The 22,324-nt window shown below is 36.6% G+C and overlaps 1 protein-coding gene across 2 annotated transcripts in view; it reads left to right on the top strand.

Annotated features, from left to right (window-relative positions):
• Positions 1-833: 833 nt before the first annotated feature.
• Positions 834-22,324, top strand: part of LOC106700421 (uncharacterized threonine-rich GPI-anchored glycoprotein PJ4664.02-like) — a 28,978-nt gene continuing 7,487 nt past the window's right edge. Inside the window, exons 1-25 of one of the 2 annotated variants that reach the window (XM_023348101.1) lie at positions 834-893; positions 4,615-4,744; positions 5,394-5,506; positions 5,618-5,666; positions 5,789-5,941; positions 6,019-6,183; positions 7,997-8,149; positions 8,228-8,398; positions 8,540-8,575; positions 9,911-10,063; positions 10,141-10,311; positions 10,398-10,433; positions 10,530-10,670; positions 11,093-11,263; positions 12,280-12,321; positions 12,439-12,579; positions 12,702-12,872; positions 14,898-14,942; positions 15,053-15,202; positions 15,289-15,453; positions 15,535-15,570; positions 16,184-17,716; positions 21,800-21,900; positions 21,982-22,040; positions 22,132-22,277. In XM_023348101.1, coding sequence (XP_023203869.1) covers positions 5,396-5,506; positions 5,618-5,666; positions 5,789-5,941; positions 6,019-6,183; positions 7,997-8,149; positions 8,228-8,398; positions 8,540-8,575; positions 9,911-10,063; positions 10,141-10,311; positions 10,398-10,433; positions 10,530-10,670; positions 11,093-11,263; positions 12,280-12,321; positions 12,439-12,579; positions 12,702-12,872; positions 14,898-14,942; positions 15,053-15,202; positions 15,289-15,453; positions 15,535-15,570; positions 16,184-17,716; positions 21,800-21,900; positions 21,982-22,040; positions 22,132-22,277 — 4,099 coding nt within the window. In that variant the 5' untranslated portion in view covers positions 834-893; positions 4,615-4,744; positions 5,394-5,395. The remainder of the gene's footprint in view (positions 894-4,614; positions 4,745-5,393; positions 5,507-5,617; positions 5,667-5,788; positions 5,942-6,018; positions 6,184-7,996; positions 8,150-8,227; positions 8,399-8,539; positions 8,576-9,910; positions 10,064-10,140; positions 10,312-10,397; positions 10,434-10,529; positions 10,671-11,092; positions 11,264-12,279; positions 12,322-12,438; positions 12,580-12,701; positions 12,873-14,897; positions 14,943-15,052; positions 15,203-15,288; positions 15,454-15,534; positions 15,571-16,183; positions 17,717-21,799; positions 21,901-21,981; positions 22,041-22,131; positions 22,278-22,324) is intronic. The other variant, XM_023348103.1, reaches the window with a different exon arrangement.

The raw sequence follows: 22,324 nt of genomic DNA, 5'->3' as shown, positions 1-22,324 counted from the left end.
ATTCATCTCTGGGACACAGAAGTCGTCTCCTTCTTGAGCGGCATGATGGTTGTATGTTCCCATCATATCTATTATTGCAGATAATTGTTTGAACAGATGAATGCGATGCCTTCAAGCAGAGGTAAATTGTTCTCATGGATGAAAAAGATTTGTCTTCCTGACATCTTGGCTGATTTCTTTTGACTTTCGCATTGTATCAAACAAGAACGCAGTGTGTTTAAGGTGTGGCCTTAACATACTGTACATCCACAGGTGTGACTCCAATTTACTCAAATGTGTCAGAATTTTGTGGAAGGAAATCCAAAAGGGTTGATCCAAGCCATACATTTTTAAAAGACAGTTATCCCTGATAGTGACAAAGTGCTTTTGAATTTGAGGAACTTTACAAATAAAATCTCAAAAAAGAGAGAGAATTTTTTTTAGAGAAACAAATCTCTTGTTCTCGCTACACTTTCTGACATTTCGCAACTAAAAATAATTTTGGGCGATCTAACTAACCTAAAACAAGAGAAGTTTGATGAGATTTAATTTCAGAAAGAGAGAAAAAAATGTATGTGCCTTTTTAAACTAACTGGACTCAAATGGACAAAATCCTTTCAGAAGGATGTTAATCTATAAATGGAATAGCATTCAGCAGAAAATGTAGACCTTTAAATCACAGATCACCATGCTAACGCACTTCCCCTCATAATTGACATTAGCAAAGCATGTGGAGCGATGGAACCTGTTGAGTCACTACCAGTGCACTGACTCTTCCTGGCTGCATGTCAGGAAGCTCTTTGTTACCTGTTATTTAATGTTTTTATTGCTCTAGTCTACTCTCTGCTGTCATTCACAGTGTTGCCTCAGCACACAGTACGCCGACAGACTGCAAGACCGAGAGAAGAATTATGGTAAGTAGACTGATTATTTTCTGCTGTTTGATTTAGTCTGACAGGTCTTTATACATAATGTGGTTTATGTGAAAAAATATTGTTTTCTGTATTCTTTCCTTTATGTATGACTGACACTGGAACAAAGAAAATCCATTTCATTGTCTTAGGAAATTTGCTTCTGCAAACAGGATTACACTAAAGAGCTTCATGGCAGTTTCTCTTACTAACCTTTTTACAGTTAACTCAGTTTATGAGTGCTTAGGTGATATTTTACACTGATGCGTATGAAAATGTAACAGGAAAACAGAGAAAATAAGGTTAGGGCGTGTTGGAAAGTAATTAATTTTGATATATTACATGAAACTTTGTGAAGGGAGAGAGAAATGGGCATGACTGCATCTCTTTGGAAGGATATTCTTTGGTTGGACATTTTACGCTGTTAGTAGCTGCCGCTGTTAACAAATATGTTGCTGCATTAATTTACTGATCAAAATAAATAAAATTAATCTCTTTGGCAGTGGCATGGTGACTCATATTCGGAGGTGTCAGTTCGAGTCTCGGCGCTGTGACTTTTGCCAAGTCTACCTTTTCTCTCAACCTGCTTTCTTGTCAGATCACTAACAGATAAAGGCCACAAGAGCCAAAAAGCTTTAAAATAAAAAGTTAAATTTTCACCTATACTAAATCAAAGTAAATAGATTTTATTAAAAAGAGTCCTGGAATAATAGAGTTTATTCCTAAAATGTGCCCAGAATCCTTAAATGTGAATGAAACTAAACCAATTAAATGTTGTGTTTGTCTCTGTTTTAGCATTTGGTGTAATGTTCTTACTAGGACCCCTTATTGCTTTGTTTGTTCTTGTACCCTAAGAACAAACACTTCACTTGTAAATGAGTGAAGTGTTTGTTCGGTCATGAACAAAGTTTCTATACGGCTTTGGAACAAAAGTCTTCAATTTAACTGTGGATTTTAGACGTTCCAACATTACAAACCTGCCACACAAGGCGCCGAGTTGATTAGCTCTTAATGTTTCACAGTCATTTATTGCTTTATGTATTATATGTAACTTGTTTTTTGTTCATTTCATGTTCTATAGTTTTGGCTCGATAATTTAGGCAATATCAACTTTATACCAAACTACAAAACCCTTAATGCAACGTAACGTTATAAACTTGAATTCAGAGCAGCTAAAACCCCTAAAACGGTTCCAAACTGTCCTGTTGTAGTTCCAGAACAAAAAAAAAAAACATGAGAAAGATGGCAAGTAATTTGTTACAAGCTCATTTGTCCTGATGTTTTTTTGGAAAACTTATTTTGAAGTCATTGTTATCAGTAGCAAAACTGATCCCACTATCAACCCTCTGGTTACTTGCTAGATAAGTGGGAAGACTTTTCCATTTTTATACTTTTGTGTTCAGCTCTTTTTTTCCCAGCACTTTGCTGGCATAATAAGTAAACGTGGCTTGTCTTTATAAAAAAAACAAAACAGAAACAAATATTTTTATGATTCACACTTTCATTTCTGTCAAGCTCAAAATCCCCCATGAGATTACTTTGGGATGTGAATTGAAAATAAATGTTAGACTTGGTAAGATGTTGTGACTGGAACAAGCGTCTGTCATGTTTTGGTAATCCTTCACTGCTGTGATGATCATAACATGACTGTTTTAGCCTGTCTAAAACCAGAAGCCTCTCAGTGGGCCTCAATAAATTTTCTCAGAAATATCTTTTACTTCTTGCTTAGAATTTTAATGATCATTTTTCTTTCTGTAATCAAGAAAAATCATTTCAATAAAAATATAATCAAAACGTAAATTTATTTCAGTAAATCAAATTTTAAGGTTTTTCTTTCATACATTTTAGTTAATCTCATTCATTATGCCTTTGGTATGTATTTATTGGTTTGCTTATTGTTCACTCTTTAGTCTTACCAGCTCTTTGTTTTTGATTTACAAGTTTTGTGCTGTCTCACCTCCATTGATTGAAGCAGTGAAATTTAGTTCTACGCCTTCTAATTAAATATTAATTGATGTCCGTGTTTTCATTGTGACTTGCTGTAAAATGAATTGCCCATTGAGACATGAATGGAGATTTGAATCTGGATCTGATTGACTTGCTGTGATTGCTAAAGCGTTGGATTCTGCTCTCCGTCTGAAATCCTGAAGGAGTTTGTCCAGCAGTTTATAACTCTGGGCCTTCATACAGGAGTTCCTCATCTGAAAACTGCATTTTAGGTTTTCTTATTTACTCAGAACCTGTATGATATACTAAACAGTAAAACAGTAGTTGGTATGGGAATCTGATGTGACGGTGTCAGTAGTGTGATGTTGGGTCCGCTTCGTGACAATGCATTGTTGCTACTGGGAAAAGAATGAAAAGCTTGACAGTCTGGTACATTCATGCTAAGGCATCCTGTGACATTTAAACACAACGACAATCAGGTATGTAAATTACGATCTGTCAACGTATGACAGGCTGAAGAATATTAGACCAAAGTACATTGAAGATTTCTGCCCATGTAAAAATTCATGCTGAGGTTAAACCGGTTGGAACAGGTTGACGGTTAATCATGCAAGACTCTCACCGAGATTCTTTCAGTGGAATGAATTTCAGGACAGGGAGTTTTAGTAAAATTAAAATTATATTCAGCTATTTTGTCATCTGAGAATTGAATATGAAGTGTTTTTTAAAAATCTTCTGAGTCTGTCCATATTTCCCCACTGGGTCTGACCAGATTCTCTGTTATACTGGAGCAAATCCTGACCAATAACAAATGTGGAGTTATTGTTGTATATTTTTAACTTAAGCAGCCTGGGTCAACCCAAACCAAATGTAAATGATTGAATGTTAAAAAATTGAGGTGGAAAGTCTCAGTGAATATTCACCAAAAAGCATTAAGTTTGTTTTTGTAAAATAATGTGGGTGTAGATAAGAATATAGACAGTCATCATCAGGTAGGAATGTTTACCTGCAACTTCATAAAATATGAATAAAATCTTAGCTTCAATTTCAGACTTAGTTTCATGAAATGGAACAATATTCTCATTTATAAATGATACGCAACACATGAAACTTAATGCGTCCATTAGGGTTACTTTGGTTTGGTTTAATCTTTTCTGACCAACTGGGGGCAATCATTCCCAGATGGTCAGGAAAAGAGTGAGTGATATCCTAGAAAAGTAACTCAGCCGGTCATCACACAAGAACACTATGAAGTCTACACCATTGATCCCAGCAACACACCAGTATATATTTCACAAAAGAAAACTGAACAGCTGAAAAGCTTTAGCACTTTATAATAATGATTAGCGTTCATCACTGTGGACCCTGGTTCCTTTGAGTATTTTGTTAAAAATGTAGACCTTTAGCTTAACCCTGAGCTTTCCTAAAGGACAAAAGACTGAAAGTTAAAAGATAACTGGAGAAACTTTGTTTGGAATTTCTTTGTAAAGTAGCAACTTTTTTTGAATAGCAGATATGTTAGAAAAAAAAAATTCTTCCACCTTTTATGCTTGCTCTGACTCTGATAGTATAACTTCTTTAACACCTGTCACACCTGAGACAGTTGCTGCTAGCAAAACTACCTTTTTTCAGAGCAGACAGGAAACCTGAGAACGGTGAAAAACAGCCATTTTATGAACGCATAACCCTGATTACACATTAATTGTTTAGAGCTACTCAATAAACATAACATAAATGTATTTCTTTTACCCATTTCCTCAAATTTTCATTCTGACAGCAGAAACATAATATTCTCTGACCCAGCATGCTGTTCAGCAACACTGAATTTGCTGGAAACACAACCAATACTGCGTGACATCTGGGTCTACTTCAACTGAAGTCATTTTGAAGAGTACAAGTCACTGAAGGTGTGTATAATAAGAAAACACTGTGAAGTAGTCTGAAAATGTACCAACAACCATTAGGATTGTGTCTGTTCTCATGGGACTTACTATTCAAACCTGATTTATTTCATAGATGTAGAAGAAACAAAATCTAAAAGGAAATTTTAAACAGTGTTGCAGTGAAGTGGTCACTTGTTGTTAATGTTTGGTTTTTGATTTTGCCTAATTAATCCTGAATACGGGTCAGAATTTATCCTAAAATTTCCAAACATAATAACTCAAATATAATTAGAAGTAAGCATCTTTTCAGTGGTGGGTAGCTGGTTGAATTACTTTTCAAGAGCTAATATACTGCATTTTTCAAACCTTCCTGTCACCACACAGCTGAATCCCTGATCTGCCTCCAGATGTTGTAGAAACCTGTTAATAAATGACTAATTTAAATCAGATTATATTCAAGGAGGAAAAGCTCTAAAACATCTTATACAGTGACCATCGTAGATCAGAGCTGTCCACTTCCAAAAGTATGTGTACCCTTAGGAGTCTATTTATTGTATCAGACTAATTACTCTTATCTTAATCAATGACAATACAAGCTTTTGGAAAATGTATTCACAAAACCTAAATGGATGTCCTGTTTTCCTCCGTTGCCCTTCTCTCATTTCCTGGAAAGGAATGGCCTTATGTCTGAAAATCTTGGTCGTCTTTGCCCTTGTGGTGACTGTGTTTATTTTGGAAACAAGGAACCGTAACTTTCAGTTTTACTTCTCCGCCCGGGATTATCTGGTAAGGCCACTTTATCTATTTATTTCACTAAACTGAAAACATGGAATTTGAACGACAGACCTTTCTATTTTTAGATAAATAAGAGTCATTTATACTTTTCATATGACTTAGGTAGAGGAAGGAGAACACATTCTTCCTCACATACGGCAGGAAAGAAGTGGTTAGTATGATGAGAAAAGACTGAACATGAATTGGTTACTCATATTCAATATTAGGTCTTAGATGTTTTTTTTAAAAAGATCCACCATTGACACGAATTTTTTCTGATGTTAATCTTTGCAGTGCTTTCAGACTCTGAGATTTACTCAGCAAACATTTTATTAAATGCATCGAGCGTGGGAACCTATGAGCAGCTGCTGTCGACCCTGAACGCCACCAGTTATCCTCTCCAGCTTGATAACGCCACAGAGATCCAAGATATTACTGTTACAACAGGTGAGTGACGACTGGGACACAAACAGCAGCCTTATCAACATTACCTAGTCAACTTCTTTTCATCTCTCCTCATCCAGTTTGTGTCTCCACTGAAACTGGTTTCCAGTGTGAGTGTGAAGAGCAGTTTGCTTGGCCGTACAGCTCCTGCATCACATATGGAGCTTGTGATTCCATATCCAGCGGCGTCTGCAAATGCATCTCGGCGATCCCAGCTGACGGCTCTTCCTGTCAGCTGATCTCCGGTAATCACAGCTCAGTTATGGACAAAAGAAATGCAGTGGCATATGTGTTGTGTATTATAATGCATTTTATAATTTGTCTTGCCATAAGTGCACAGTTAATAGCCCTGTGAGCAGTTAGTTGTCATTATTCGCCATTAACTGTCTCTTAAAAGTCAAAATTACTCATCTGTCAGACGTATGCTGTGCTCTTCAAACGGTCTGCACCAGTTGCAAAGAAACATTTCAATAAAAAGGGAAATAAATGACAAAGATTTGAAAAGAATCAAATATGAGAATCAAACTAGGAGCTTAACCTAGCTTACTGGGAGTGCACAGAAGTGCAAGGAGTTCAGGCCTGGGACATGATCAAGGCAAGAGGCTGGAACCCAAAGACACATTGATTGGTCGAAATGCTCAGACTTAAATATCCATTTTTACAATAGCCTGCACCAAAAATGATTGAGAAACTGGTGATACTATTTGTTTTTTGTGATGTTGTTTATCCAGACAGACTGAACTTATGTATGGAAGCTGAGAGCTTTATGTTCTCTTCTTGTATATTTCCATATCTAATTGCAGTTAAGGGTTTTAGGGTGTGGCTAGAGGGAGTTGAGTGGAGCCACACAGTTTTTTGACCTCTCTCTTTAGACTCTCTTGTTTACTCTTTATCATTTTGTGGAAAAGTAACATTTGTACCGTTTTTATTTCTGAAGTAAACCGTTTAACTTTATCGAGGATCCAGTCTGGTTTTTTGTCGTTTCGTCATCAAGTGGACCGAAGGAAAAAGACGGAGGGCGTCAAGCTTATGGCTTCATTATTTAGGAACCTACAATCACCATCAGACTTCAGACCAATAGACTTCTGTACCTACTAGATTGATTTGGTGAAGGACTCAATAATCAAGAATAATTTTGCTGCCCTTCACAAAATTGCGTTGTGTGTGAGTTGTGAGACAGTTATTTTTTGTTTTTGGGCATGTGCACCGACTGATGACACCCTTTGAATTTCGTTGTCCTTGTGACAATGACAATAAAGATTTATCTTATCTTATGCCATATTGTGTTGTTCTATAAATGAAACAAGTTGAAGTCCGTGGCTGTAGCATAACATAACATTTAACTGTAGCAATGCAAACAAAGTCAGGTCTTGGTCATGACATGTCCCTCTACACCGCACAGCCACTTGAAATCTACAGATAAGTTATACTTTAATGTATTTAGTAACGTAAAAGACTTCCAGATACGTAACAGCAACAAATTTGGTGAACTAGGATCTGAAAGGGACTTTCAGGGAGCCGTTTATTTATTCAATGTTATTTTTCATGTCCAGGTTAATGCCATTTGGCTTCAAGTTAGAGGATCCATGACACATTGAACATGACTCATGTGAATTTGATGTAGAAATGGCTTCGTTCTTTATAATTTCTGACCAATAAAAGTACTTCTCTATAATAGATCTACGTATAAATATCACGTTTCTGTCCCTTATGACACTAAGGGGAGAATTGGCACTTGATTTTGTTTTGTTCACTTAAAGCATTACAAAAATGCATGAATGCCGATGTGTCAGAGAGTTCATAAACTTGAGGATAAACAGGTTTGTCATGAGGTCATGTGATGCTTCCCAGCTAATGGCCTGCAGAGATTTTTGGGAAAGTTTGTTTGCGTCCTTTCATTAGAACTGAATGACTTTTGTAATTGTGTTACTTTTTTTAGATTCTAGATACTTTTTGCTAAATCAGACCAAATGTGTAATGCAACAAGTTTGTTCTTTTGAGGTCTGTTAACAAACATAAAAAGAACCAAACATAAATCCTGTCTCCACTGCCTTCCAGAGCTGCTGGTCCAAACTGAATATGTGATCGATCTGGAGCTGAATCTAACCGACATCGCAACAGTGGACTTCCTTAGACGCCTCCTGAGCAATGGCAGCAATTTTCTAACCCTGAGTCCAACAGTGAATGTCACACAGCTTGACCTCTCCACAGGTAACAGAGGAGCATCATGGGAAATGCTGGAAAGTCCCCCATTGGAATCTTGATTCATTAAATGTTTGTGTCCTGCAGTCTGCTCTCCAATCAGTGGTGATTACCAGTGCAGATGTGAGGATCAATATCGTTTTCCATGTGACCAGTGTGTAACATATGGATCATGTGACAACATCACTGGTGACACATGTGGATGCATCAGTGGCATTCCTGCTGGTGGACAGTACTGCCAGGCTGAGGATCAATACAGTGAGTTTATTAAATAAAATCTTCAAATCCCATTATTTGTTTTTACTGTGTTGACCTGCTAAAAAGAAAAACTCACTTGTTTTAATTTTACTGCTTCATGAGCTTCATTTATAATGTGAATATGAATTATTTTCTTTACAGACTTTACATCATGTCCTGCTACAACACGCACTCCAGGTAAGATCGAAATGCAGCATGGCCACAAGCTAAAACAAAAACACATCATAGACAGGAAAGGTGTGGGATTGTCAATAAGTGTTCATTTAAATTTACTGAGGAATACATTTAAAAATTTCATCTCAAATTTTAGGTCTGTCTAAAATGTCTTTGTCTTTGCATAAATCGCATTTCCAAAACAAACTGGTTTCAGCAATGTTGCTGAGAATTGATGAATGCCAGTATCAGAGTGACTGCCAGTAGAAACCAGAAATGAAAAACATAATACTGGGTGTGGGGAAGGTTTTAATCAGAAAATCTTGGATATATTTCCTCATTGTTTAAGCTGGTCGGCATGTACCAGCACCAGCACTTTTCATTTCTGCTTCTCAGTGTCCCGGGACGCTGTTTGCATTGTTCAGTGCGTGGGCATTCTGGGAATGTTTCCAGTGTTGTAACAGGTGTTATATTAGATCAGTTGGACTTTCCCGCTACAGTAATCTAAGGAAATTCAATAGAGCAAACAAAATACAGGGATAAACTAATAAAATAAATACAAAGGAATAGACTGATATGGGAAGACTGCAATAATAATTGCACGACATGGCAAGACCTGAAGTGAAATAAAATCACAGATCATGATATATATTTAGGTAAAAAAATATATACATATTTTATTTTTCAGATGAAAGACAAGATATTGTTGCCAAAGTGCCACGGGTTTGTTGAAACCAGTCCAAAAACAGAATAAATATTTTACTGACCGTAACAGCAACAAACTTGGTGAACTAGGATCTGAAAGGGACTTTCAGGGAGCCGTTTATTTATTCAATGTTATTTTTCATGTCCAGGTTAATGCCATTTGGCTTCAAGTTAGAGGATCCATGACACATTGAACATGACTCATGTGAATTTGATGTAGAAATGGCTTCGTTCTTTATAATTTCTGACCAATAAAAGTACTTCTCTATAATAGATCTACGTATAAATATCACGTTTCTGTCCCTTATGACACTAAGGGGAGAATTGGCACTTGATTTTGTTTTGTTCACTTAAAGCATTACAAAAATGCATGAATGCCGATGTGTCAGAGAGTTCATAAACTTGAGGATAAACAGGTTTGTCATGAGGTCATGTGATGCTTCCCAGCTAATGGCCTGCAGAGATTTTTGGGAAAGTTTGTTTGCGTCCTTTCATTAGAACTGAATGACTTTTGTAATTGTGTTACTTTTTTTAGATTCTAGATACTTTTTGCTAAATCAGACCAAATGTGTAATGCAACAAGTTTGTTCTTTTGAGGTCTGTTAACAAACATAAAAAGAACCAAACATAAATCCTGTTTCCACTGCCTTCCAGAGCTGCTGGTCCAAACTGAATATGTGATCGATCTGGAGCTGAATCTAACCGACATCGCAACAGTGGACTTCCTTAGACGCCTCCTGAGCAATGGCAGCAATTTTCTAACCCTGAGTCCAACAGTGAATGTCACACAGCTTGACCTCTCCACAGGTAACAGAGGAGCATCATGGGAAATGCTGGAAAGTCCCCATTGGAATCTTGATTCATTAAATGTTTGTTTCCTGCAGTCTGCTCTCCAATCAGTGGTGATTACCAGTGCAGATGTGAGGATCAATATCGTTTTCCATGTGACCAGTGTGTAACATATGGATCATGTGACAACATCACTGGTGACACATGTGGATGCATCAGTGGCATTCCTGCTGGTGGACAGTACTGCCAGGCTGAGGATCAATACAGTCAGTAGATTAAATATGTTCACATTACTTTTCATCACTTCTTATAACATTCTGTATATCATCTTGTATATATATATATTTTACAGACTTTACATCATGTCCTGCTACTACACTTGCTCCATGTAAGATATTTATTTAACATGTTACAAACATGTAACAGGAAACGTAAATCAGGAACGTTTCTTGTTTGGTGTTTATTTATTTATTTTTCTCTGCAGCTCCTCCGCCTGTCTATGAATATGTGATATCTATCGAGCTGAAGGCTGCAGATGATGAAGTTGTAGCAGAGCTAAGAAACATCAGCTATCCAGTCAGCATCAACAGCAACATACACATCTCTGATGTTAACATCTCTACAGGTAATAATCTCTAATTCTTACTGGATTTATTATCTGTTGTGCATGTATGCATTTATTATACAAGCAAATACCAAATCATTTTTTCATAGCAATAAGTAAAATTACAATTCTTTAAATAATGGTGCCATTGTAACAGATATTGCAATTTTTTGACTATAAGTCACACATTTGTTTTCATAGTTTGGTTTTCCCTGAGATGTCCTTTCATCAACATGGACAAGGTTTTCGTCATGTTTGATCATTTCGTTAAAAAAAAAACAGAAAACAAGTTTTACTAATTTTTAGACATTGTTGCATTGTTTCATACTTGAAAATGTATTTTTAATATTGTTTCAAAAAGGAGAAAATACTTAAATAGAGAATTTTTTTAACTCAAAGTTTTAAACATTTGTCTTTACATAACAAACGTGTTTTGTCTGCAGTCTGCTCTCCAATCAGTGGTGATTACCAGTGCAGATGTGAGGATCAATATCGTTTTCCATGTGACCAGTGTGTAACATATGGATCATGTGACAACATCACTGGTGACACATGTGGATGCATCAGTGGCATTCCTGCTGGTGGACAGTACTGCCAGGCTGAGGATCAATACAGTGAGTTTATCTGGAGAGTTTGTTGGGTTGACATTTTAGGGTAAATCTTTCTGTATCATGTAATGTCCATGAATCAAGAATCAACTGGTCAGACTTGCATGAAACAAAGTACGAAGAGATAATTTTTACGCATTTAACACCAATGAGGAAAATCTAATCTTTAAATATTTGAAGAAATAAAGTTCTTGGATCCTGACTGTTGTCAGCATTTTTCCTTGAAGCTTGGTCTGTGTCTGATGGTTTAAACTCTCATAGACTGGTTTGCTGTCTAGTATCATCAAACTTATTGAAACTTTAGCTTCTTTAATGCATTTAAATTCTTCCTAAATACCATTCTTTATCATCATTTCATTATTTCATAGTAAATGAGCACTTTTAGTTCTTTAGGTAACGGGAACTTAATGCCAAATCAAACTAAATTTTTGCATCAGTATCTCTGATATTTACGGTTAGATAAGTTTATACATCTATTAACAACACCACCTGCTATTAAAGTGTTGCAATATTATTGGATAATATAAATACTTGTAGGATTAAAGGATAGGCTTCAACTAATTAAACAGCTAGCCTTAAAGCCAGATGGAAAACTAGCAGGTTGTACTAACTATAGTGACCAACTAACCAGAAGAAGCAATTTAAGCTAATAGCATTGTTTATTTCTGATTGTACATTAATTTAGCACAGTTATGTGTATGTCTTTGACTTATTTAATGGCATACAAATAATAACATGTGCCAAAACATATAGCTGCAATTTTTGCAGTTATTACGTATGGCAGCCATATTGGATTTTGAAATAGAGTTAGATCAGCTAAGTGAGACTTTTTAGATGGAATTCTGACAATGAATGCTTTTCAATAAATATTTATAACTTGGAACGGTGAAACTCAGGTTATTGATGGGAGGCCTTGTTCTACTGAAGCTAACTGAGAGTGAGAGCAAAACCATTTTCCTCAGGAATGTCAGAGAATGGATTTGTGTCAAGCACTTACTCCTTTTCTGTCTTCATCTTTACAGACTTTACTGCATGTCCAATCACAACAACTCCACAACCAACAAGTAAGACTGAAAGCATGGTTCATGTTGATCAGTCACTCAACAGTACATAGTTGAAAGGGTTACATTGGTAATCATCCTTTTTGTTCTTCATTTCTTCTTTCATTTGTGCCTCTACAGGTCCACCAGTCTTCCATCAGTACCTGCTTTCCATTGAGCTGAACTCCACAGATGTTACAGTTGTAGAAAAGCTGAGGAACATCAACAACACCATCAGCATGAACAGGAAATTACGAATCACTGATGTTAACATTACTACAGGTAGAGCTAAACAGTTTTCAGTGAATTCTGAGGTTTTAACAGAGACATTTGAACCAATTTCAATAAAACAAATTGCTGCATCTTGTGAAACTGATGAAATATTTCCTTTGTTTTGTCTGCAGTCTGCTCTCCAATCAGTGGTGATTACCAGTGCAGATGTGAGGATCAGTATCGTTTTCCATGTGACCAGTGTGTAACATATGGACCATGTGACAACATCACTGATGACACATGTGGATGCATCAGTGGCATTCCTGCTGGTGGACAGTACTGCCAGGCTGAGGATCAATACAGTGAGTCCTTCTCTAATGCTTTTTGGTTTTAATCTTCAATGTGTGTGTATATGTATAGACATTTTTTTCTATACATGGCAAGTTTATATCTAGATTCCCAACACAGTGAGATTATGCCATTACCTGTGTAATTATGTCCATCAATATGAGCTTTTAAATCAAGACCTCATCATCATTTATTCAATCAGCTTTTAGGGTTTATGATATTTACTAAATCCGATTAACATTTTCTGTATATCAGTCCCTAACAATTTCTTTGAATTTTTTTTTTTTTCCTTGTAAATTTTCAATTACTTTTTAAAATCAGTTTTGAGATTAGCTTGCTTTACTTTACCTCTCTGTCATTTCGCTCTTCTTAAGTTTGGAACATTGTTACTGTGCTGATCTGCAATCACACTCTTATCATAAGTGCTTGAAGTGAAGTCACGTGAACTTCTCTTCAATTGCCCTGGCATCTGTTCAAGAATGTATAAATTCCTTTTTCAGAATGACTGGAAAACTTTTACAACACACTGAAGTATTAACAATAGTGACAGCACTGTTTGTCGGTAATGAGGTGTGTGAAATACCTTCATCTTGCCTTGCCATGGCCTTGTTCCTGACTAACCAGTTTGTTAGTCACTTCTGTTGAAATCGCTTCTCTTTAAGCCTTTTACACTACATTAACGCAACAAACCTCTTTTTTGCTTTTCCGTTGAGTTCTTTCTTGTACATGATAAATCTGAGCATCACTTTCATTAACCATCTTTTCTCCATCCAAAGTACAACTCAAAACAAGTTAGAAAATTTAAAGTCCTCCACTAGATAGTATAACAGTATAACACTGGACTGGAAATATGGTTGGCTATGTGCCAAGAATCCAGACACAATTTTATTTTGCAGGACGTGATAGCCCTGAAAATTAAGCCCCAATACCACATAGGAGCATCCCCAACATAACAACTCATAACTTAACTGCTATGAGGACACCGATGTCCTCATGAACCCATTGACTAACATGTAAGCAATTTGAGGGTGAGGTAGATTTCTGGCCAGGAAGAAACAACACTGTTCCTCTTTCATCCAAGCTGTGACAATCCATCAGAGCATTATTTATGACGCCCTACTGTAAGCTTCCCCAGGAGTGGTGAGCAGCAGGATTTCTTGACATCTCAGACACAAATCTTGTCCCAGCTGACAATGCAACTTTGAAGAGGCCTTTCAAACTCGAAACTTTTTGGGAGCCTGGAGTGTATGTCCCCTGTAATGTTGTAAGACACTGCAGAGTCGATGTTTTCTTTATCTGTGACGCTGTCTCCCATTGTCAATACAGTTTGTAACAAAAACGGCCAAGTCTTTCAACATTGGGATCTGAAAAACTTCAAACTGATACATCATAACAAAAATGGAAATTAATTGAATGTCACTGAAAGACAAATCTGATTTGAACACTTCTAACTTCAAGCTTGTTCTTTCTCAAAAGCAAATAGTTAGATATTGATCCATTCTCATTTCCTTCTTTAAAAACATATTGGTTTGGTTTCAAACTTATAAATGATTATACAGTATGTTGATGATAAATGTTTTTGACAAAGTTGAGTATCTTTGAAGCAGTTTCTAAACATTCATGGTTTTGTTTTCAGCTGGTTTACTACCACACAATAACAGTAAAAACACTGCCATCTGCTGTTGTGAAAAATGTATGACAGCTATTTGCTTTAGGCTTGGATATGAGATCATCCTAGAGAGGACTATTTGTACTCAAACAGATTAAAGTCTACCTGATTAGAAAAAAAAGAAACAGACGGAAATATATATTTTACCTCCTTTTTGCTATTTTTGCAATCTATATACATTGAAATATATCTGAAATATTTTAAAATCCAATTCGACTGCATGCTGCAGTTGTGGAATGTGAGCACAATAGTGCATAGATGTAAATCTAGATGTTACTTTGCCACTGTACAAAAAATAACTCATAACATACTCAGGATAACTTTAACTTTAGATAATATCTAAAGTTAAAGTCTCTTTTTATTTTTTCAGACTTTACAGCATGCCCTCGAACATCAACGACGGTGATACCAACAAGTAAGTCTTAAATTGTATTGTGTGAGGTTAACCCACAGGACCATGTGAGTTTGATAAATATGCCCTGCATTTATTGCAGTGTAAATTCTGTACGTTATCATTATTTTCAGCTGACACAACCTCACCAGAGATCCGTCAATACCTGCTTTCCTTTGAGCTGAAAACCACAGACGTTAGAGCTGTAGAAGAGCTGAGAAACATCACCTCCCCTATCGGCCTCAGTAGCCGTCTACTGATCTCTGTTATTAACATCTCTACAGGTAATAACTGTAACTTTAACAATATAGACACATTATATTGAATGTTTTATTAATAACTTAAAATAAACAGCCTGTCTCGTTTTCAGTGTGCTCCCCCTATAATACCAGCTACCAGTGCAGATGTGAGGCTCAGTATGGCTGGCCTTGTGACATGTGCTCCACTTATGGCCAATGCAGCAACGTTCAAGGCAGTACCTGTGGATGCATCAATGCACTTCTTCCAAATAATACTTATTGCCAGCCACTGTCAGGTGGGAGTGGCAAGTTTTATTTTACTTGGTTATTTAATTATTTGATCATTAATTATTAAATTATTTGGTCTCTTTCAACAGATCTTGATTCCTGCCCGACACAATCACCAACAACAGGTGAGAAATACTATACTCTTCCTTCTGCTATACTGCAACATACAGGTTTTCCAACCTGTATTAGAGCTAATTGAAAACTTAATTGAATATTGTCTATTTTAACTAATTTAATTTAACATAGCACTGATGTATTCTTTGTTGTGTAAATGTTCCAACAAGAAAATATTTTTGACAGATATTTAAGTATGCAGTTTATACAGTTTGCTAACATTTTTATTCATTCTAGGAATAATAATTATTTGCTTAATAATAATGCTATAATAATAATAATTACAATCATATAATAATTATTAGTAATAATAGCAATAATAATAATAATAATAATGATAATAATTACTATTATTATAAACAATGATAGTTGTGCAGTCTTAGGATTCTAAGTTATTGAGGAGTTATCTAAAAATTGCTTCATGCTTATTTAGCAAATCCATCAGGTTGACCAATAAATCTAATATATCTGTTTTGTAGCAATAAAAATGACTCCAAAATATCTTTAAAAGTTTGAAATTGTTTGCAAAGGTGGATTTATTGCCAGTGGGATTCTGAACTGAAATCCTTCGGTTTGTTATTAGCTGTTAAGTTTTTAATCCATTATTATTTGTGCCAAATGCAGAGATGATGAATACTACCACACCTGGAACAACAGTCATGAATACTACAACACCTGCCACAACAGTCATGAATACTACAACACCTGGAACAACAGTCATGAATACTACAACGCCTGGAACAACAGTCATGAATATAACAACACTTGGAACAACAGTCATGAATACTACAACGCCTGGAACAACAGTCATGAATATAACAACACTTGGAACAACAGTCATGAATACTACAACACCTGCAACAACAGTCATGAATACTACAACACCTGGAACAACAGTCATGAATACTACAACACCTGTTACTACAGTCATGAATACTACAACACCTGGAACAACAGTCATGAATACTACAACACCTGGAACAACAGTCATGAATATAACAACACTTGGAACAACAGTCATGAATACTACAACACCTGGAACAACAGTCATGAATACTACAACACCTGGAACAACAGTCATGAATACTACAACACCTGGAACAACAGTCATGAATATAACAACACTTGGAACAACAGTCATGAATACTACAACACCTGGAACAACAGTCATGAATACTACAACACCTGGAACAACAGTCATGAATATAACAACACTTGGAACAACAGTCGTGAATACTACAACACCTGGAACAACAGTCATGAATACTACAACACCTGGAACTACAGTCATGAATATAACAACACCTGCAACAACAGTCATGAATACTACAGCACCTGGAACTACAGTGGTAGATACTACAACACCTGGAACTACAGTCATGAATACTACAACACCTGGAACTACAGTCATGAATATAACAACACCTGCAACAACAGTCATGAATACTACAGCACCTGGAACTACAGTGGTAGATACTACAACACCTGGAACAACAGTCATGAATACTACAACACCTGGAACAACAGTCATGAATACTACAACACCTGGAACTACAGTGGTAGATACTACAACACCTGGAACAACAGTCATGAATACTACAACACCTGGAACTACAGTGGTAGATACTACAACACCTGGAACAACAGTCATGAATACTACAACGCCTGGAACAACAGTGGTAGATACTACAACGCCTGGAACAACAGTGGTAGATACTACAACACCTGAAACAACAATCATGAATACTACAACACCTGGAACAACAGTCATGAATACTACAACATCTGGTACAACAGTCATGAATACTACAACACCTGGAACTACAGTGGTAGATACTACAACACCTGGAACAACAGTCATGAATACTACAACACCTGAAACAACAGTCATGAATACTACAACATCTGGTACAACAGTCATGAATACTACAACACCCGGAACAACAGTGGTAGATACTACAACATCCGGAACTACAGTGGTAGAAACTACAACAACCGGAACTACAGTGGTAGATACTACAACATCCAGAACTACAGTGGTAGAAACTACAACAACTGGAACTACAGTGGTAGATACTACAACACCCAGAACAACAGTCATGAATACTACAACATCTGGAACAACGATTACGAGTACTACAGTGACAGTTGTATCAGGTAAGTGACTTTTAATAGGCGAGTTTACTTAAAACACATTGGCACCAAATATCTTACGGTTTCTAACAAATTATTCATTTTACACACAGAAACTCACACACACACACACACACACCCCGACATCCCCCCCCACACACATATATATATACTGTATGTATATATTCTTCTACTCTGCTTAAAATGGGTTTTATGAATTTGTGTTAGGAGGTGGTTTGTTTTAACCCTAACTGATACAAAGGTCAGTTACTTAGATTTGAACCAGTTGTATACTGGACTGGAGAGTTGTACCTGGAATTTCAGTAATATCATGTTCAACAGTGTCAAATGCTGTACTGAGGTCTCCTCACAAAAATGTTAGAAACAGCACAAAGTTTCTATCTTCTAATAACCAAGTTTTCTGATTTTCCTTTCATTTCAAGGTTGATTGGACCACAACTCTCCATTGACTTAGGCTCTAAAGCCAAATAAAATAATAGTGACCTAAATCACATATTTATTGCTAAAGATATACCATATTTTTTGCAGGTTTCTTCAATCGACCCTAAAATAAATTAGTAAAAGGATTGCTTTTCTGTCAGTAACGGAAACATGTTACTGACAGAATAGGTCAGTAATATGTTCCCTTTTGAAGTTTTTGTTCAACAATGATTTACACAGTCCTTTACTACAAAAAATCTGACCTTCTTCATTATTTAATTAAAATATTTTATACTTAGTTTATTAAATAGAAAAAAAATATCAAAACTTTTTGATTTTTAGTTTTTTTTAAAAAGTTTTATGCCTGAGTACTTTTGAGTTGATGATTTTGGCCCATTTTACTAAATGTCTGGACACTTGTGGTGTGGAAGCAGGAACATTGTTATTTGTGAAATTAAACCATACTTGTTTTGTGTGACGGGGTTCTATTATGATTTAGTCCAAAAAAAAAATGACTGTTCCAAGTCGGAGATCGTTTAAGAGGATTTATTTAGCTCTCACAAAGATGGTAGGTGCAGATCACACACAAAGGACATCCAGAGCAGGTTAAATAATCATTAGTACCTTCACTTGCAATAGTCCATCACCTCCAGCGTGACTTCTTCAAGAGTCTAACCACAGACTGCCTCCTGTGGAGCAGAGCCCTGCTTTTAAAGCCACAGGCTTCGCCCACAGACAATCCAAACTAGCAAAAATACTAATTATTTCTAACTCAAATCAGAAGTTTGACTCTGATTTGAATCAAACTTCAAATCAGTTTGAAGTTTGTAAAGTATACAAAATAATAATAATAGAAAAAATAAATAAATAAACTTGTAAACAAAATACAATACTCAATTTAATAGACAACACCCAGTGCGCTCTGATGACATCACCTCCTCATGTGACTCCCTCCCGGCACGCCACAATCCGGAAACACCCTACTTGAAAACAAAACCGGGAAAACGTTTAATGCTAAAAATAGGTTAGAATGAATGTTTAACTGAAGCAGGAACACCGCGTGTGCACTAGGGGTTGAACGACTACATATTTTTTAAGGTCGACTACATCATGATAATAGTCGAGTCGATGTCGACTAGTCGCGGTGACGTCATAGTGACGTAAGCGCAAAAACCCTTCACAACTACTTGGAGGCTTTATTAGCTATTTTCACGGCAAATAATGACCACACACACACACACACTCTCCCCTTCTCCTGCTTTTACTAAATCTATTATGGAGATTCTTCGTGAGCAGCAGGGAAAAGTTTGTTGCACAAAGTCGGGTCTGACTTTTTTTTTTCTAAACACCGGCTGATGCTGATGATCTCTGGATAGTTACTATAGGAGTCAAATTATCACACTGACTACATGGAGCTTTTGGAACATCACAAGCCAAACTTGTTATGAACAGATCCCGTTTGGTTACAACTGAATTCAACGAAACCACCTGCTTCTCCTCCGCCGGATGCTGGAAGCTCTGCTGACTCAGCAGATTGAACGATTTAAGATATTTTCTAGTCAGCGTCAACATGATAAAAGTCGAGTCGATGTCGAGTTGACTAGTCGTTGTGACGTCATGGCAACGCAAGACGCAAACTTTGGAGTAACGTAGAGGCTTTATTACCCGTTTTCACGGAAAAATACGGCATTTACACAGAACAGCAACAAGTGAAACAACAAAACATCGGGATAGTTTATGATAAATAATAAGTTGCTGGGAAACCAACATTCAAAAGGAAACGCACATCTTTTAGATGGCATGTAAAAACAATAAAAAGAGGTGGCACGGGGGCGGGGGGTAAATAAAGTTCACTCGCTGTCAATATTCTCTTCGCTAAGAGTTCGCTAAGAGCACATTGTCATACAAGGACCCAGTAATTTCTACCTGTTTGACAAGATGCAGGTTTTGTCCTCGATCTGTTTTGAAGACGCCATTTTGTAGCCAGTGTTCTGTCAGATCAGCTGTCAGAGTGTCATACACTCTGACAGCTGATCCGATGACACTTCTAAGCACGAAGTGTCATTCTTAGCACGAACTCACGGCTATATATATGTCAGACAAGTATACACTGTCATTACCAACTACAGGCTTTTATTTAATCAGCAGCTGTCATTACCGCAGATCTTTATTTAATCAGCAACATAACATCATAATGTATTAGTTAGATCGTTGTGACAAAGACACTCGCGAGCCGGCTAAGTGACATCCTTAGCGGGAAGGGGGCGAGTTTTAGACGGCTCGTGTTTTGTAGTGGACTGCAGCTGCAACTCCATCTCCTTTTAAAAACACTGTAAAACCACAAATATGCATCCATCTACATATCATTTAAACTAATGTATTAACTTATTTTTCTTCTGTCTTGTGACGTATACTGTGCTGTCAGATCAGCACAGGCTGTCACCACCGGCAATCACATGACTGCGACTAGTCGACATGAAATGTAAAAACTCGCGAGACGTCCTAGAGTCGACTAGTCGACTAGTCGACTAATTGGTTCAACCCCTAGTGTGCACCCACGATGAACCGCCCCAGTCCAAGCTGCAACAAAAGTAAGTTAGTGATTATGGATGTGTTTGTCGGCGTGTGTGCGCGGTTGTGTGGGCATGCTGGCACGGACTCTAAGTCCCAGCTCGTGACGGCTCCTCCGTCACATTTTGTCACACAGTGCAATGTCAAAATCATAAAATCTTTAGGTTTTACCTTACAGTGTATGAACATTTACCTGTTCATACACTGTAAGAACAGGTAAATGTTTTCTCTCCCAGAAAATCTAGGGGAAAAAAATCCCCTCATTCAGTTCTTGCAGCTCTGGTATATATTTTCTTCAATAAAAGTACATGTTAAGTCAATAGTCTTAATGTATGTTCTTAGCTTGTTCTTGTTTCAGTCTTTGTGGAACAGTTTTTTTTCTGTGGTAGTGTCTGACAATTATTGTGTGATTGGTGAGAAATCTGAAGTAAGTTACTACACTGATAAATCACACAGTAAGAGGGACTTACTATATATTTAATTCACAGGGGGTCTCCATTCAAAAGTCTACAATGTTCTGGCCAGAAAGAACTTCTTTCTTTCCACTTCAATCACCTCTGTGCTTGCAGAATATCTTTGCAAGTAGCCCTCTGTTTACAGTTGTTGAGACTGAAAGGTGATTAGAAGAGGAAACATGGACAGCAGTAGAGTTGTTCATTGCAGGATAAAAATGGACAAGAATCAGACCTGGATGGATATCTTGCTATGTAGTTTTCAGAAATAATATCTAACATACACTGTCAAATGCCATCATTGGTTTTGAAGTGATGAACTTGTTACCCACAGACCAGCTATTACAGCTTACAGTATGATAGTACAGAAAATTTTTAAACATATTAATTCTTTCATAATGAAAGACTCACTAGAAACTAATTACCTCACAGTAAGGAAGATGCAAACTCAAATCTGTTTGTGTCAATCTACAAATCTGTATATGTATATTTTTTCATTTAAGGAAGGTGTTTGATGCTTGAGCAGGGTGGATATTTATATTTATTTATACCCATTCATTTTTATAGGATCTGTGTTTTATGTGTAATATTTGTTTTGAGAAACCCTGAAAGTAAAATTATCCATCTTATTTCAAACAAACAGCAATAAACATGTCAGTTGAACTGAATATGGATTTTATAGAGCAGTACAACAATCCAGACAGTCCTGAATACAAAATCCTTTCAAGAAATATCACTGTATTGGTGAGTATTTTATATTTCAGTAACAGGTTTTAGGTGTCCATTAATGTTGATATAATTAATCAGATTTTTTTTCTTGTGCAGCTTGAGCAGCAGTATCGCAAACTGAATGGCTTCCTTAATGTTTCTGTGACAAAATTCAGGTATATATGTTTCTTCATTAAAAGTAAATGTTAAGTCAGTAGTCTTAATGTGTGTTTCAATACAATGTTATTGGTTTTCTTTTCCCTGAAGGAAAGGAAGTGTTGTAACAGATTTTACTGTCAAGGTCAAATCTGAATCATTTGATGTGACTGCGCTGAATTCAGTCAATTCAAAACTCCCGGCAGCATTGATATCAATTGCTCCTGTTATTGGCTCAGTGACTGCAAAGTACTACAGTAAGTCTAAAATACCTAGAAATATATTCAAAAAGAGGAAAAAAGTA

This window comes from Xiphophorus maculatus, chromosome 15 (genome assembly GCF_002775205.1).
Source record: "Xiphophorus maculatus strain JP 163 A chromosome 15, X_maculatus-5.0-male, whole genome shotgun sequence".
Classification (NCBI taxonomy): domain Eukaryota; kingdom Metazoa; phylum Chordata; class Actinopteri; order Cyprinodontiformes; family Poeciliidae; genus Xiphophorus; species Xiphophorus maculatus.
The sequence above is the reverse complement of the archived record's forward strand: the minus strand, read 5'-3'. Positions and strand labels throughout refer to the sequence as shown.